The 15,170-nt window shown below is 40.1% G+C and overlaps 1 protein-coding gene across 1 annotated transcript; it reads right to left on the reverse strand.

Annotated features, from left to right (window-relative positions):
- Nucleotides 1-8,087: 8,087 nt before the first annotated feature.
- LOC125489533 lies at nucleotides 8,088-10,943 on the reverse strand. The gene has a single exon (XM_048625553.1). It carries the CDS (start codon nucleotides 10,941-10,943, stop codon nucleotides 8,088-8,090), a length of 2,856 nt encoding a protein of 951 aa, XP_048481510.1.
- Between the last annotated feature and the right edge of the window lie 4,227 nt (nucleotides 10,944-15,170).

Genomic DNA, 15,170 nt, shown 5'->3' on the forward strand with positions numbered 1-15,170 from the left:
TTAGTAGCATCTGTAGGCGATTTCTGGAACGTACAGACAGCTAAAAGTGAATAGGTACGTATATCAAGAAAAGTATTTTAGTATTTCTTAATAATTGTCACAAATAGTCGTAAACTCGTAATATTTTAATACACTCCCCCTTATTCATAAAAATGTTAGTGGATGCTTTAGCTATTGAACTATTTTGTCCCTCTTTGTCAAAGAACAAATTGTTCTCTGTCAGAGAGTGACAGAACAGTTCAATACTCGTAGCTAAAGCGTCCAGTAACTTTTTTATGAATAAGGGGGACATAGTTTACGTTCCGATACGGATTATATATACATACAATACATAAATACATAAAGAATATTAAGAACAGTATATCTAAATGGTAGAGGAAACCTGAAGTCAGATTGCTTTATGGGTACGTACGTGACGGCCTACGTCCAAGTAATATCAGAACGGGTACATAAGTAAACAGACTGAAAAAAAACATTCCAACTTTAGGCGGAGAGTATAAATAAATAAAATCTCTTGTCGAAGCACTCCCAATGATGAATGGGTGTTACTCACTTAGTCATTCTGTACGTATTTATTCGATATTTCCCGGCTCAACGGAAAATATGTTTCCTTCTATATGAATTAAGTTTGGGAAAATCAAAGTAGGTTGGTATCTGCACGTAGGGGCAGGTGCTTTTGTTGAATAATTCTAGGTTTGTTATTCGTTGTACAATTTACGGGTATTTGTCAAAAAATATACTCCCATAACTTGAAAGTCGTGACCAATTAAGATGGCTTAGAAAAGCAATGTTTTTTTTGCGAATATGCAAAAGTTGTTAGACTGACGATCTCAGTCACCTCCTTGCGGCGGACTTATGCCTTATTTATTTATTTATATTGTTCATGGAGCAACAACAGCATTTGCGTCAACTTATATGGTAACAAAATTATAAAATTCTACAAAACACGGAAATGCCATTAATAGGTTCCCACCTATAGTGACAAAAAGTAATGACTTGTAGTTATAATCAAAAATAAAAATAAACTACAATTATTACATAATAATAATAGCAGCAAGCCTTTATTTCAGTAAAACTTAGTAGGTAGGTACATTAAACGGTACATGTACAGTCACGTGCATTAACACGTAACACTTTTGTATGTTGTCGAAATAAAGTAAAATAAAAATATCTTAGCCCGAAACTGAAATCAGAATCGAATTTATAGTATAATAAGCTTTATTACATAATGTTGCTTTTACAAAATTCTTATTTTTTTTCTAAGTACAGAAACGTAACCGTGTTTAAAGCGATGACTGGTTCTAGATATCGTTCGGTCGTTCAGGTCGATCGGAGTCACCTTCCGACATAGAACAACGTGGACTCGGGTGTCCTTCCAACGATCTTTTACCTTTCGGTGTCATGCGTCACTTCGACATAAATTATGCAGGGGCTGAATTATACACTCACGGGCAATGAAAAGGTTCCACTGAGAAAAACACCAAATTACTCCTAAACGAAAAGGCTAGCTTAATGACGCCTAGTGCAACATTGTAGTACATTTAACTGAGCATCAGGATATTACCAACTAAAAACAATCATATTTTGTCATTTTTTTTATTAAATGTTAGAAACAATTGGGGTTGTCTGGTGTCGGAATTTTGTGAGTAGAACTTTTTCATTGACTGGAACTGGATTTCGTTTTGACACTGACTGGAACTTAATAATGTAACAGGGGATTAACCATAACCAATCAAAAGCAAAGGAACCGAGAGTTATGGCTTCAAATTTTCGCTCACTACACATACATATCTCGAGTTTTACTAACAATATTTAACTTACTTATTCAAGATATGGCGTGTACCGGGAAATGTTTGTGATCGAAAATTATCCCCGGTCTGAGTTAAGTGATCGCAGAGAAAATCATCATCATCACGACCCATCACGTCCTCACTGCTGGGGCACGGGTCTCCTTCCAATGAAGGAAGGGTTTAGGCCTAGTCCACCACGCTGACCAAGTGCGGGTTGGTGGACCCCAACACAAGCAAGCTTGTGCTGAGAGAGTTGTCGGGTAAGTGGGCCACCCGACTGTCAGATGTTTTCAAACCGCCCGAAGGCCTCTACTAGGCTTAACGACTGCTGCCGAAGCAGCAACCGGGACCCACGGCTTCACGTGCCGTCCGAAGCACGGAAGCGTCCAGAAAAGCACCACTTGAAATTGGTCACCCATTCAATGGCTGACCGTGTCAGTTGTTGCTTAACCTCAGCGATCAGTTACGATCACTGAGGTCCGCTCGACTACGGACGCTTCAGAGAAAATAATAATAAATAAATATGTATGTGAGGACATCTCACACACAGCCATCCGACCCCAAGCTAGGCAGAGCCTGTGTTATGGGTATCGGACAGCTGATATATCTACACAAACACATATATAGATACATATTAAATATAAATATCAACACCCAAGACCCGAGTACAAATATCTGTCTTTAAACAAATATCTGCCCCAGCCGGGAATCGAACCCGGGACCTTCGGCATAGCAGTCAGGGCCACTAACCACTACGCCATTCAACCGTCTCTATACTTTAATATTTTCATTCGGAGAAAGTGGCTCGGTAACAACAACACGGAGACTGTCGACCTCTACGCTTCGTTACCATTTAAAATATTTGTTATTCATAAATCATTGTAATTGACCGCTCTAAGTCACCTTACTCTTAGGTCGCTAACCCCAAATCTGATCAATGCACACAAACACTTAATATTTCCATTCCCACCCACACAACCACGCTATCTTCTTGTATACTGACATACATAGGAAAACCAAAATCAACTTCGAATATATGTGTATGTGTACCCCACTACATACAATCAAAATTGAAATTTATCTTAATTACCTAATGGTAAAAAATGTGCCTGAGATTTTTTTTAAATTATTAGTTAAACTAATGTATGATGATACAATAAATATAATTATTTATTTATTTCAGACAATTTGTCCATATATTCAGGTTGATATGGTATTAAATCCAGAGCAGAATAAAACCCTATAAAAACCAATACTGAAAATAACAGCAGAATTAGATTTAACTTATGGTTGAACTTATTTTGAAATCCGAATATTACGAGTACTTACCTATTTATGCATAATCGCATCGCACTATAAACAAAATTGTGGAAATAATTTACTTTTAAGGGCCTATGTTAAGGTCAGGTCAGGTCTGATAAGAAGTTGAGAGGTTTATGTAGTCGTTTAGTAGACTAGACTACTTTATTGAGTGCTTAGGAAGCCACGGTAGACTTTAGTAGATAAAGGTGGGTAGAGATTGTGTAAAGAGATGTCATGGTAAATTAAATAGGCAGCTTTCTAGGGTCACGTCTAGTCTAGTACCCTGTATTGATGACTTTAAGTGCCAATTTCTCCATAATCGGTTATCTAACCGACGGGGATTGATTTATAAATTAAACATCATCTCCATATAAAATTCATGACAGATGTGTCAAAAGTCAACACCCGTTATGCTCTAACCGACTATGAAGAAATTGGCACTAAATCATGTGGATGGATGAGGATAGCTAGAGATAGATTGAATGTGGAGGCCTATGTCCAAGAATGGACCGTGGAGTCACAAACGATAGCTCAAGGTTGCTGTATAAATGATTTAAGTATTTTTTATGCATAAAAGTCAGAAAAAAATTAAGTGTTCGCCGAGCTGCGAGTGCAAGGGCTGGACGGAGACCAGGGCAGATGCTGATGATAAGACGGAGTGGCGCACTCTCGTGAAGGCTATCTGTACCACCGGGGTACCTCAGGACAACAACAACAAAATCTGAGAATAAAAAGATGTATCCGTTTCATCCCGGAATGCCCACGGGACAACCTTTTAAGGCAAGGCGAAGTTCGTGAGCAGCAGCTAGTATATTATAATACAATAAGAGCTTGAAAACGTGCCAAGTCGTTAGTAGCAGAAGCGCAATTTTTCCAAAGCAAAGAAACGGCCGTGCCCAGTCAAAGAGAATTATCCGCGCACTGAATAAATGGTGATGTGGACTTCATCATCATTATCATCATCATCATCAGCCAATAATCATCTACTGCTGGACATAGGCCTCTCCCAAGGAGCGCCACAACACTCGGTCTTCGGCCTTCCTCATCCCAACCACTACCGGCTACCCGCCTAAGGTCGTCAGTCCAGTGGGCAGGAGGGCTTCCAACGCTGCGTTTGTCTGTTCGTGGTCTCCACTCGAGAACTCGTCTACCCCAACGGTTATCGGTTCTTCGGCAGATATGACCAGCCCACTGCCACTTCAGCTTGCATATTTTGACAGCGATGTCAGTAACCTCAGTCCTCCAACGGATAACCTCATTTCTGATACGATCCATCAGATGTGGACTTAGGGCCAACTAAGAAAACTTCTGCTTTAAGGTAAGCGTCCACCTTTCGGCAACGTTCGTCCACCATCGTACGCGATGGATGCAATGTATTCAGTCTTCTTTGTACAGAAATTTACACAAGTGCGTCCACTTCATCGGTAATGCCGGCGCCGTTTCTCCATTTTATGAATACACTTATTCTGATTTCGGGAGGAGCAAAAAACTTTTATACATATGCAAACAACATTTTATTTGTGTATATATTTAGCTACTTTTCCACGAATATGAAATAAAATTATATTTCAGCTGTGATGGATATCAATATTACATACTGTATTGTATATCGATATGGGTTGTATATTAATAGTATTTTGGGAAATACATTTCCAAAATAAGGTTTAATTTTATTTTAAGAGTGATTTGTAGTAACAAAATTTAAATTTAACGCGGTATAGTTTTGCTTATTATGCGAAATCACGTTTTCGATGTGGGCTTGTATGCAGAAGGATTACCTAACTAGTTAAAATGATTTTGTACGGAAACTGTGAACTGCCTGTTAATGTAGCACATTATATACAGGGTGTTGTTAATAACTTTTGTTCTACGTCTTCTAAAAATTCTTAAAAAATTGCCCCTTCCAGTAAATGCACTAAAAAAACAATGTTATATTTACTATGGCACAAACACCGTTGGACTCATGTTTACATTGAATGCACCACCGCTGAAAGTGCTTGTTTATTGAAAATTGCCGATCCATCAATTCTGTATCGAGACTACAAAAATGGAAAATGAAAAATTATAGCGGAAAATGACACGCATAGTTTGTAATTTGTATGTTTTGTTGATCAGATTTATCTATTTTCCATTTTAGTTTTATAGTTGTTTTCAACTATTCTGTATAGGTAGAGGTATTTATTATAAAATAATAGGTACATTTAAGAAATGCGTTTAATGGCATTTTATGTCTACCGTGGCTTTACAAAATTGTATATTTAATGACTCATATGTATATCAAGGTTTACTTATTCTAAAATCCAAAAAATAAACTAAATACTACATCAACAACCAGCATCTCAAAGTGAATCGAAAAATTGACCTACAATCGAAAACTACAAACTGTTCCGAACACATACAAGAAGACATTGTTTACTCCAACTTACACCGGCGGACATCGTGACAATGTGCCAATTGCCGCGCTAGTGAATGAACCTGCATTTTGAACGCACGCCAAATTACCGCCAATTGCTGACAATGGCGGCTACGTAGGCGATGCGACTTGGATGCTATTTGTATCGTAGTTTTCCAAGGAACAGAGGGGTTACCACCACCGAACATTAGTAATTAACAATCCTGAAGCCTGCTCGCTTGTCAAATCTGACGTAACTAGTATGGATCTGACAGATTCTTAACAGGCAAAAGACAATGCTGCTTATGTAGCTCTAAACTGCTACAGTTTAGAGCTACTAACTATTACAACTAATTCAAAATAAAAGTGTTTGAAATGGGGTGTTATTAAATTTGTAGAGACGTTAACTTTTCTTTTGCAATGACATTATGACACTCCATTTAGTTCGTATTAAAATATAGTTGAAAATACAATATACCTACTCAAATTTTTATTGAAAATATATTTGCATATCTGCACAGCGTACCTACGCAACAAGTTATACGTATACCTACCGCGGTGGCCGGTGGACAAATATCAATAGTTTATTTTTCTTGAAATGTTTGTCAACATTCGCCATTGTTGTTTATGTTTAGCAAAATATTTGTGTTATTGTTTATTTTGTGGCGTTGTTCAACAATGTCAGGGGGCGAGTTGGCGTTTTAAAACATGAATAGAAGCAGTGTTAGGAGCATAGGTTCAACCAAAATGGTTTATTAGCTATGAAATTAGGTGAACGGTTCAGATTCCGTAGTTCGTACCTCTATGAAGATCACTGTATACATTCTAATATGTATTTCTCATAATATGTTTAAGGTTGTAGCTCCATTGGTGCGTTAAGTTGCGTTTCGTGGGGTGGTCCGTCGTAAGGGAAGGGTCATTCTTACTATCCTAACTAATATTATAAATGCGAAAGTAACTGTGTCTGTCTGTCAATCTTTCACGCCAAAACTACTCAACGGATTTGAATGAAATTTGGTATACATATGGTCTAGCTAGACCCTGAGAAAAAACATAGGCTATTCCCACGGGAAAACTTTTTAAGGCGAAGCGAAGCTCGCGGGAACAGCTAGTAAAAAATAATACCTATTATGGCAGCGACGACTCTGGGACAACACAACAATAAGGAATCTCCTTAATTCGAAAGGACATTATATACCTAGATCGACATTATTAGCCCCTGTTTCACAATGTCTGGTTAGTCGCTACCTGTCGGATAAAATACATGCTGTCACTGTCTAAAAAATAATAACAGAGAGTGACAGCATGTATTTTATCCGTCAGGTAGCCACTAACCAGACATTGTGAAACAGACCCTAAATCTATTTCATTTTGCAGTACCATTGTCATAACACCTATACTATAATACAAAATACAATTTGTCATATCGGAATGAAGTTAACCTAGACATTTAATTAAATAGTTTACAACGTTTATATCAGCAACAATAGATGCCAGTCGAATTATGCAAGTCAATTAATTTTAAAACTAGAGCGTGGGTGTGATTCATACAAATTGAATAATTGAAATAAATGATACCATTAATATCGGGTATAATAAATAATAAATAGCCGTTTATTTAGCTAGTTTTTTTCATTTATTAGCATATAAAGTGAAAAAAATACTTTGATTAATATCGGGTATCGGAATATAATTTTCAGTTTTATAGTCAAAATAACTTAAATTCTTCATTATTGGGAATAAACCTTTTTTATACTTATATAGGTGTACTTACAAAAAAATCTCGACATGTTTCCTTACTGGTAATGAAAATAATTACTCATAAATTAAAAGATTTGTGGTTTTGGTGCAAGCTTCTTTCTCACTCACCAAGTCAGTAATTATGCTGAGTCAGAAACCTTTTGCTAACATGATAAACACACATGTAGCTTATCTATATTTTAAAGTTTTTTCTATCTGCCTGTTTTATCTAGATGTGTGTTTCCTTACGATGTTTTCCTTCACCGTAGAAAGGGTATACTTAATAATAATTTGATAATCATCACTTTAATAAATCATTGATTTATTATACGTGGCAGCCGAGATCTTATCAGATACGCCACTACGTTGGTGACATAGTCATCGGAAATAAAGTCTACATTGTGTGACAGTTTCATGATTGATGCACTTTAAACACAGAAAAAAGTCATCTGGTAGACTTGTTTACTAATCTAGCTATGCTATAAAATTCGATTAAATTGGGTTTAAATAAGGAATTGTTTGTAGAGGAAAGAAAGAAAGAAAAATAACATTTATTTCACACAATGAACAACAAAAACAGAAAAAGAAAACAATACAGTACAAACAAGGTTGCTGTCCAGAGCGTCAGAGGCAAATATAACTCTACTATTTATGGTCATTTCTATACGGCAGTCGGTACTTAAAAGTTCCTATACGTAAGCAAACGTAACGTGGCATTGCCCTGTCAAATCATTTATTAAATAAAATACAAAATTTATCAAACATTAAATATAAAATCCACCCTAGCTTCGTCAAAAATAAAATACAAAAAATAAATAAAAAATGAAACAAACAAACAAACAAACAAACAAAACACAACTTACTTAGCTAAATAAACCACCCCAGGACGCACCCGACCCAAAAGTCCCCATAACGCTAGCTGCGTTGCCGCGCTGCACGGCAAGGGAGATCCTCTGTGCCAGGTACGCCCCAGAGCGGTAGTCAAAACCGCGGCTCCTCAAGCGTCGCCCAATCTCCCTGACGAACTGCCTCCCCTGTTCCCCCCAAACCCCAGTGGTCTCAATGGCAAGAGGCACAAAAATATAGCCACCCGCAATCAACTGGCCGTATTTGACGCACTTCTGTCGTGCGGCCGCCTCGGCAGCCGCACCCACCGTGCCAGCAGTGTGCCCCACGTGGGACGGGGCAAATGTGCAGACGCATGTGGCGTCCCAGAGCAGGCACCGACCTTTCTCCCACGGTATCAAGGTGAGACCGTCCGGACGCCTCCCATCACTGCGACTCAACCCCGGCGGCTCAAGAACCGCCGGAATGTCAGCAGAAATGAGAGCCCTCCGAACGATATCATTTATTGCGTGATGCCGTGAGATTCTGCCTGCACTTCGGACACAATGAAGCCCATGGCGCCCCTGCACGTCAACGTTTGCACCACAAACACAGCGATGCGGCTGACATACGTCACAGCCCAGACGAAGTGCCACCGCCACACGCAAGGAATTGTCATCTAACAAAGTCCCTAAGTGCGGCGATGGCAAAGCGTGAAGCCACAGCCCGGACTCAGGGCGGGATACAGCCAGCAGACGCGCACGCTCAGCCCCCGAGCTATGCCCTAGGAGGCCATCGAGGGATACTCGGCAGATCTCCTCATCCCAAGCGCGCTGTCGCTCGGGAAAGTCGGGATCATCACAGCCAGGACAACGAGCACGCCAGAGACTCAAGGCCTCTTCAGCGAACGGAATGCTAAAGTCATCACCATTGACTTGTAAGATACGAGTGACTAACTCCAACACCCCGCTCGCCGAGGCCAGAAAAGCCGGCAGCTCGATGTCCTGAAGGCGACGAATGCCCAAACCCCCATGCCTGATGGGTAGTGCCGCCTGAGACCACTGGAGGTCTGACATCCCCACGTTGAGAACACTCTCAAGCAACTCTCTGAGCATGTTGTCATACCTCAAGGACTCCTCTCCGCACAGCCAGACCGGCGCAGTACGAAGAGTATATGTCAGCCTTGGGATGGACAAACAGCTGCGCAAAATGGTTAGAGCCACATGCGCAGAGAGCTGCTTGAGGTGGGGCTTAGTGTCTGTCAAATTCCTGAGTTTGGAAAGGATGACCTCAGGAACACCCTCAGCAAAGATGGGAGCACCCAGAAGAGTGAAGTCCGATTTGACTAACAAATTCACCCCCGGGACCGCGGCTTCCACTCGCATGCGGGTATCGCTAGGCAGCTGCCCCGAACATGGAAACAGCTCGCATTTCTGTGTGTTCAAGCACAGTCCCAAGTTACTGAGACCCTGTTTCAGGGTCTCAATGTCAGCCAAAACTACCTCTGGGCTGCCCCCCAAGGTACCATCATCTAGATACCACACGTTGAGAGGAGAGCGCAAGTGAGCCACAACATCTTGGGTGGCCAGGCTAAAGATCAAAGGGCCTAAAGGATCGCCCTGTTGAACACCCACCCTTGACTCCACCAGGCTATCACCATAGAATAAATTACTTGGTTTCGAATAGCACTGATGGAGAAAAGGGTACAGCGCTGGGGTATGATCTCTAACCCGCGCCAAAATTATGTCCCTCTCAACCGTGTTAAAGGCGTTCCTGAGGTCAACCTTGATGATCACGTCATCCGAACCATCGCGGGAAAACGCGAAAGACCGTGTCGCGTGTATAGCAGCTTCACAGCCCAAGGGTACGCCAAACCCCAACTGATGAGGCTGCAAACGCTGGGACATAACGTCTCTCACTGCGGCACACCCCAGCTTGGCGACTAAACGCCGGAGTACACTGCCCACCGCGATGGGTCGGATGCCGCCGTCCTTCTTTTTTAAAGCACACAGGGAAGCGCCATATAAAAACGGGCAAACTTCCCTGTTGACCAAACCTCTGAGCAGGAAATTTGACAGATTGCAAATAGATTGCAGCAGAGTGGCACCGTTGTCTCCAGCGCCTGACGACGTCAACTCCTTCAGCAGTTCGGGCCGAATACCGTCTAGCCCCGCCGCAGAGCCATTATTAAATGAGCCAATAGCACGCGCAACATCACCCATCTCCACAACCAGGTATTCATCAGACGAGGCAGGCTCAGGCGGGAAATTCAAAGGACGTCCAGGCGCCGGGTGCTTGAGGCGTAAAGCCTCTAAAGTCTCCTCGTTGTTCTCCGCAATGGAGCAGTCAGACAAGAGGATTCTTACCGCACCGCTTAGATCCCCATCATGGACCTTGGTTTCCACAGCTCTGTAAAGTGCGCGGCGGCCAACCACTACATTCGACGGTGCCACATTTTGTGAAAGCGAGTCGCCCAAATCGCTAGCCAAAATATTGGCCTTTACTTTTGAGGTCAGGGATCGACTTTTATCGCCAGGGCATGGGACTCTCAAGCAGGTATAAGAGAAACTAAGCAGGGCGTACCAATCACCGGTATCATTCGACTGCACACATCTCTCAATTAATTGAGATAATTTACTCGCCGCCAAACTTCTCGCACCTTTCGGGACATGTTTCAACACGCGAACATTTCTGCGTAATTGAGAAAGGTTGCCCAGCGCTGATTGTGGACTTTGTGGCGGGCCATCGTCGATCCCATCTTGCGCAGTCGCCTGAGACCGGTGGGGGAGCGCGCCCCTATGTACCCGACTAATGTGGACATTTAAACCCCGTGGGACAACAAACTGCCTTGAGGAACCGGGGCAATGCGGGCAAACGGCCCGAGATTCAGTCATCCCATTAATGCATCATCATCACATTATTCAACTTAAGTATATAAAATAAAAATAAAAAATAAAAATTACATGTCAAGAGTCGTAAAACAAATCAAAATGTTAATTGCTTATATTATTATGTCAAAAACAGTAAAATTAAAAATATATTGTATATTAAAATGTCTATCTTTCTATCTACTATCTATAAAATATTGTCGTCAAAAGAAAGATTAAAAGATTGTGCCTAGTTTAACTTGCAAACATTTTTACAAACTATAAACAATTTAATCTTCGATACAAATACTAATTCACCACAGCTGGTTTCGTCAACACATAAAATAAAATAGTTAAAAAAATAAAAATAAAAAATAAAAAAGTTTTGTCCGCGGCGTGATTTGATCACTGTAAATATTGTACAGTTGGTTACGGAGGAGAGGTCTTAACCGTTACACCACAGGAGCTTCTCTCAAAACAACGAAAATAAGGTTCTTAACCGAACTGGATTGCGTCGATACTTAATCAGTGGTTGGAGGTAGGCGATACTTGAAGATAGTTATCCAACCCGCAATATGTAATGATAATGAGTTGATTATATTATCCACTTTTATCACACTATTTCACTGGTATAGCACTGAGATGCGGAGATTTTGTGTATTCTTGATGTAGGTGCAATAAAAAACCAATATAAGCCACTTCCACTGATTCCTGATTCCACTTGTTCTCGTCCTCCGGTCAGCTGTTGTGATAATTTGACGATAAAAGCAACTTCTGCACAATCTTAGGTCTGGATAACAGTAGCACGGATATTTCACAATGTATTGTTTGTCGTGGAACGTTGTTGTTGTGACTTTTTTCTGTTTATGTATTTAAAAAACAATTAATTACACGGAGCTAATGTTTATGTTCAGAGCGCCCTCTGTCGTTCACGTGTTCAGCAAACGTATGTGTACTTATATTAAATATATGTATCATAATTATAACGTAACCTTAATAGGTAAACAAGGCATAAACGTGTCAGTTAACTAACACAAGGTCTCAATGGCCGTAATTATAATAAAAAATCAATTAATAAGCAATAAACATACAGTAATATACTGAACACGTGAATCAGAACAATATAACTAGGGCATTAAGTTTATCAACATAAGGTTACGTTGTAGGTACAGTCAGCTTCAGAAGTGCCTAAAGAGGTTTGTACCTTGTCAAACTCACTAACCACCTATTATTCATTCAAATATTGGCACTTGTGTAAGTTTCCTAATTAATTAATTATGCCTACCTAATTCGAACTGTGTTGTGGATCACAAATCATAACTGAAAAATAAAACATACTTTATGGCATTTAGGAAATTAAATAAGCGATAAGACCTCCGTTTGTACCTATGTGTTAGTATAGGTATAAGTCACATATAAGTTGTGCAGGTAACTTCTGTTCTTTTTTATGTACAAATAAAGAGTGTCTATCTGTTAAATGTTCCGATATTATTCAACCTACAGGTTAATTTACTTACAGTTATGTTTTTGTGGCCGAACAGTATTGTTATTACCTGAAACAGAATATGAAAAATAAATTATGGCAGGAACATTTTTAGAACGATTATTTAATGTAGATATGTTAATTCTATTAAAATCATGACTATAATAACAAAAAACTAACTAGATATGCATTGGAAACAGCAAAACAAGTCATCCACAATAAGCGACAGTGTTGCCAGTGAAACAAAATAAGACAAAAATAACCGACGGCTCATAATAATAGAATGCTGTGGGGGCCGATTCTCAGTATTGCGGGCGTTCAGTTTTCATGGACACGGGTTCATTAACCAGAGTAGTGCCACCGGAATAGACTGCCTACGTGCAACTGAAATATGAAAAAATAATAATCCAATTTTGAATAGCACGGTGAGTCGGTAAGGCAAGTGCAAATAAGGTACATGCACAATTGCACATGTATGAAGGTAGCGTAGCAGATAGCTAGATAAATGTAAAGTCTGTTGCCTTCCTATAGGAGAGACGGTGTCCAACGAAAAAAAGTTCTGCTATTCATAGGAAAAGACAGTTAGGTAATTATACTTAAACAGGTGCTGAAAATTCTAATGTAACTACTTCATCAGAAGCGTCCGTAGTCGAGCGGGCCTTAGTGATCGTAACTGATCACTGAGTTTAAGCAACAACTGGCATGGTCAGCCATTGGATGGGTGACCAATTTCAAGTGGTGCTTTTCTGGACGCTTCCGTGCTTCGGACGCCACGTTAAGCCGTGGGTCCCGGTTGCTGCTTCGGCAGCAGTCGTTAAGCCTAGTCAGAGGCCTTCGGGCGGTTTGAAAACATCTGACAGTCGGGTTGCCCACTTACCCGACAACTCTCTCAGCACAAGCTTGCTTGTGTTGGGGTCCACCAACCCGCACTTGGCCAGCGTGGTGGACTAGGCCTAAACCCTTCCTTCATTGGAAAAAAACCCGTGCCCCAGCAGTGGGGACGTGATGGGTCGTGAAAAAATAAAATAAAAATGTAACTACTTAAAAATTTATAATTCATAAATACTTACAATAAAGACTGAAACAAATAAATATTTATATTATACAAGTTGTAGGTAAGTAAATTCAAAGCCAAATAATCCAGCTTGATTTCTTTCTAATTCCACTCCGCTACAAATCAACTCCCAACGCAAAACAGACGCATCTGTTTTGAATCATAAAGAAAGCATTCTTTTTTTCTATTTTCGCCACAAGTGCAAGTTCACGGCCTGCTTGGAGCGAGACGGGTGTAGTGAGCGAGTGAGAGGGGGAATGACAGAAAATAAACAAAACACGGCGCACGCGCCACTCCGCCCGCCGCGCCGCCGCCGTGTAAACTGTTTTTGTGTTTTTTCTTGTGGATTTTTGGTGTGTGCTGTGTGGTGTACCGAATAAAGAATTTTTATCTTTATCTTATCTTTTATCTAACTGTGCTAATCGGTTTCGTTGTATAGAGCTGGGGATTTCAATAACTATATCTATCGCGCACAGATAGTAATTTTTTTAAAATGGAAATTCTAGCGTTTGCTATCGAACTCCACTTCACATTAAAACAAACCGAGGGAATGGGATAATTACGGGATAATAATTACCCTAAATAGTATCTGCTTTCTACATTTCTTGTGTCTTATATTTTTGTACCACTTCTTCATGGTATTCAATTGTCTCTGCTAGACCGATTTTGGCGATACGGCCGCTTATATTTTACTGTGTTTTAGTTATTCGATAACAATGTTCACTTAAGTGTTTTTTTGTACAACAAGTTATACTACTACTACTACTACTAAATCATCGCAAATTTCAGTAAAAATTGCCAAGCCGTTACCCGTGGAAGAGTAACAAACATACTGACACAAAAACTTTCAGGTTTATAACTTTAGCAGGATCGGTCGTTTCATGAGCAGTAGGAAATTAAATTGACAGGAATTCACAACTACACATAGCATGTCATAGGGCCGAGATGGAATGAGTCTGTCCCTTTTCTCCATTTTTATATTCTTTCCTTGTCTGCGCGCCATAAAACTATTACATAGACACTAATAAACTACTGAGGGTCGGTTTTACAATGTGTGGATAATGGTTACATGTCTAAAACATAATCACATATATTAAAAGCATGTATTTTATCCTATAGGTAGCCATTATCCAGACATTGTGAAACAGACCGTAAGACTAGTATAAAATTTTCCGTACTTATTTTGAACTGCAAAAGTGATTTTGCATGAAACATTGTATAAACGTCATATTCAAAGTCTCCTTTTGATAGCAGAAGCTTATTCAAATCAGTTCATGCGATAAATATATTAATAAAAATCTGATTTTATTGTTACTAGGTACATAGGTATAGGTAGAAACTTATTTTTAGAGAAAACCAATTGCAAAGAACTCTACGAATTGGCAATTTGCCATCCAAAGACAAACCCATACGATCGCGAGTTAGGCATGCAATATGCATCCTGTAATTACATCCCAATCAGCCCGTCCCTAGCAGCAATCTCGCATGCATTACAAAACAACGAAGGCCTCTGACCCGATCACAATAAAAACTGCACAAAACCATCCAGGATAAAATTATCGTGTCGACGCACTCCCGAGACTTGACCTATCCCACGGAACCAAAACCGCTCATCTTCACTCTCGATTAAGGCGCATTTTCCAGCACACACCGTCACTACTGAAGGATCGCCATTGAAGTCCCACTGACGAATGACTAAAACGCCATAACTCACTTA

The sequence above is a fragment of the Plutella xylostella genome, chromosome 14 (genome assembly GCF_932276165.1).
Source record: "Plutella xylostella chromosome 14, ilPluXylo3.1, whole genome shotgun sequence".
Classification (NCBI taxonomy): domain Eukaryota; kingdom Metazoa; phylum Arthropoda; class Insecta; order Lepidoptera; family Plutellidae; genus Plutella; species Plutella xylostella.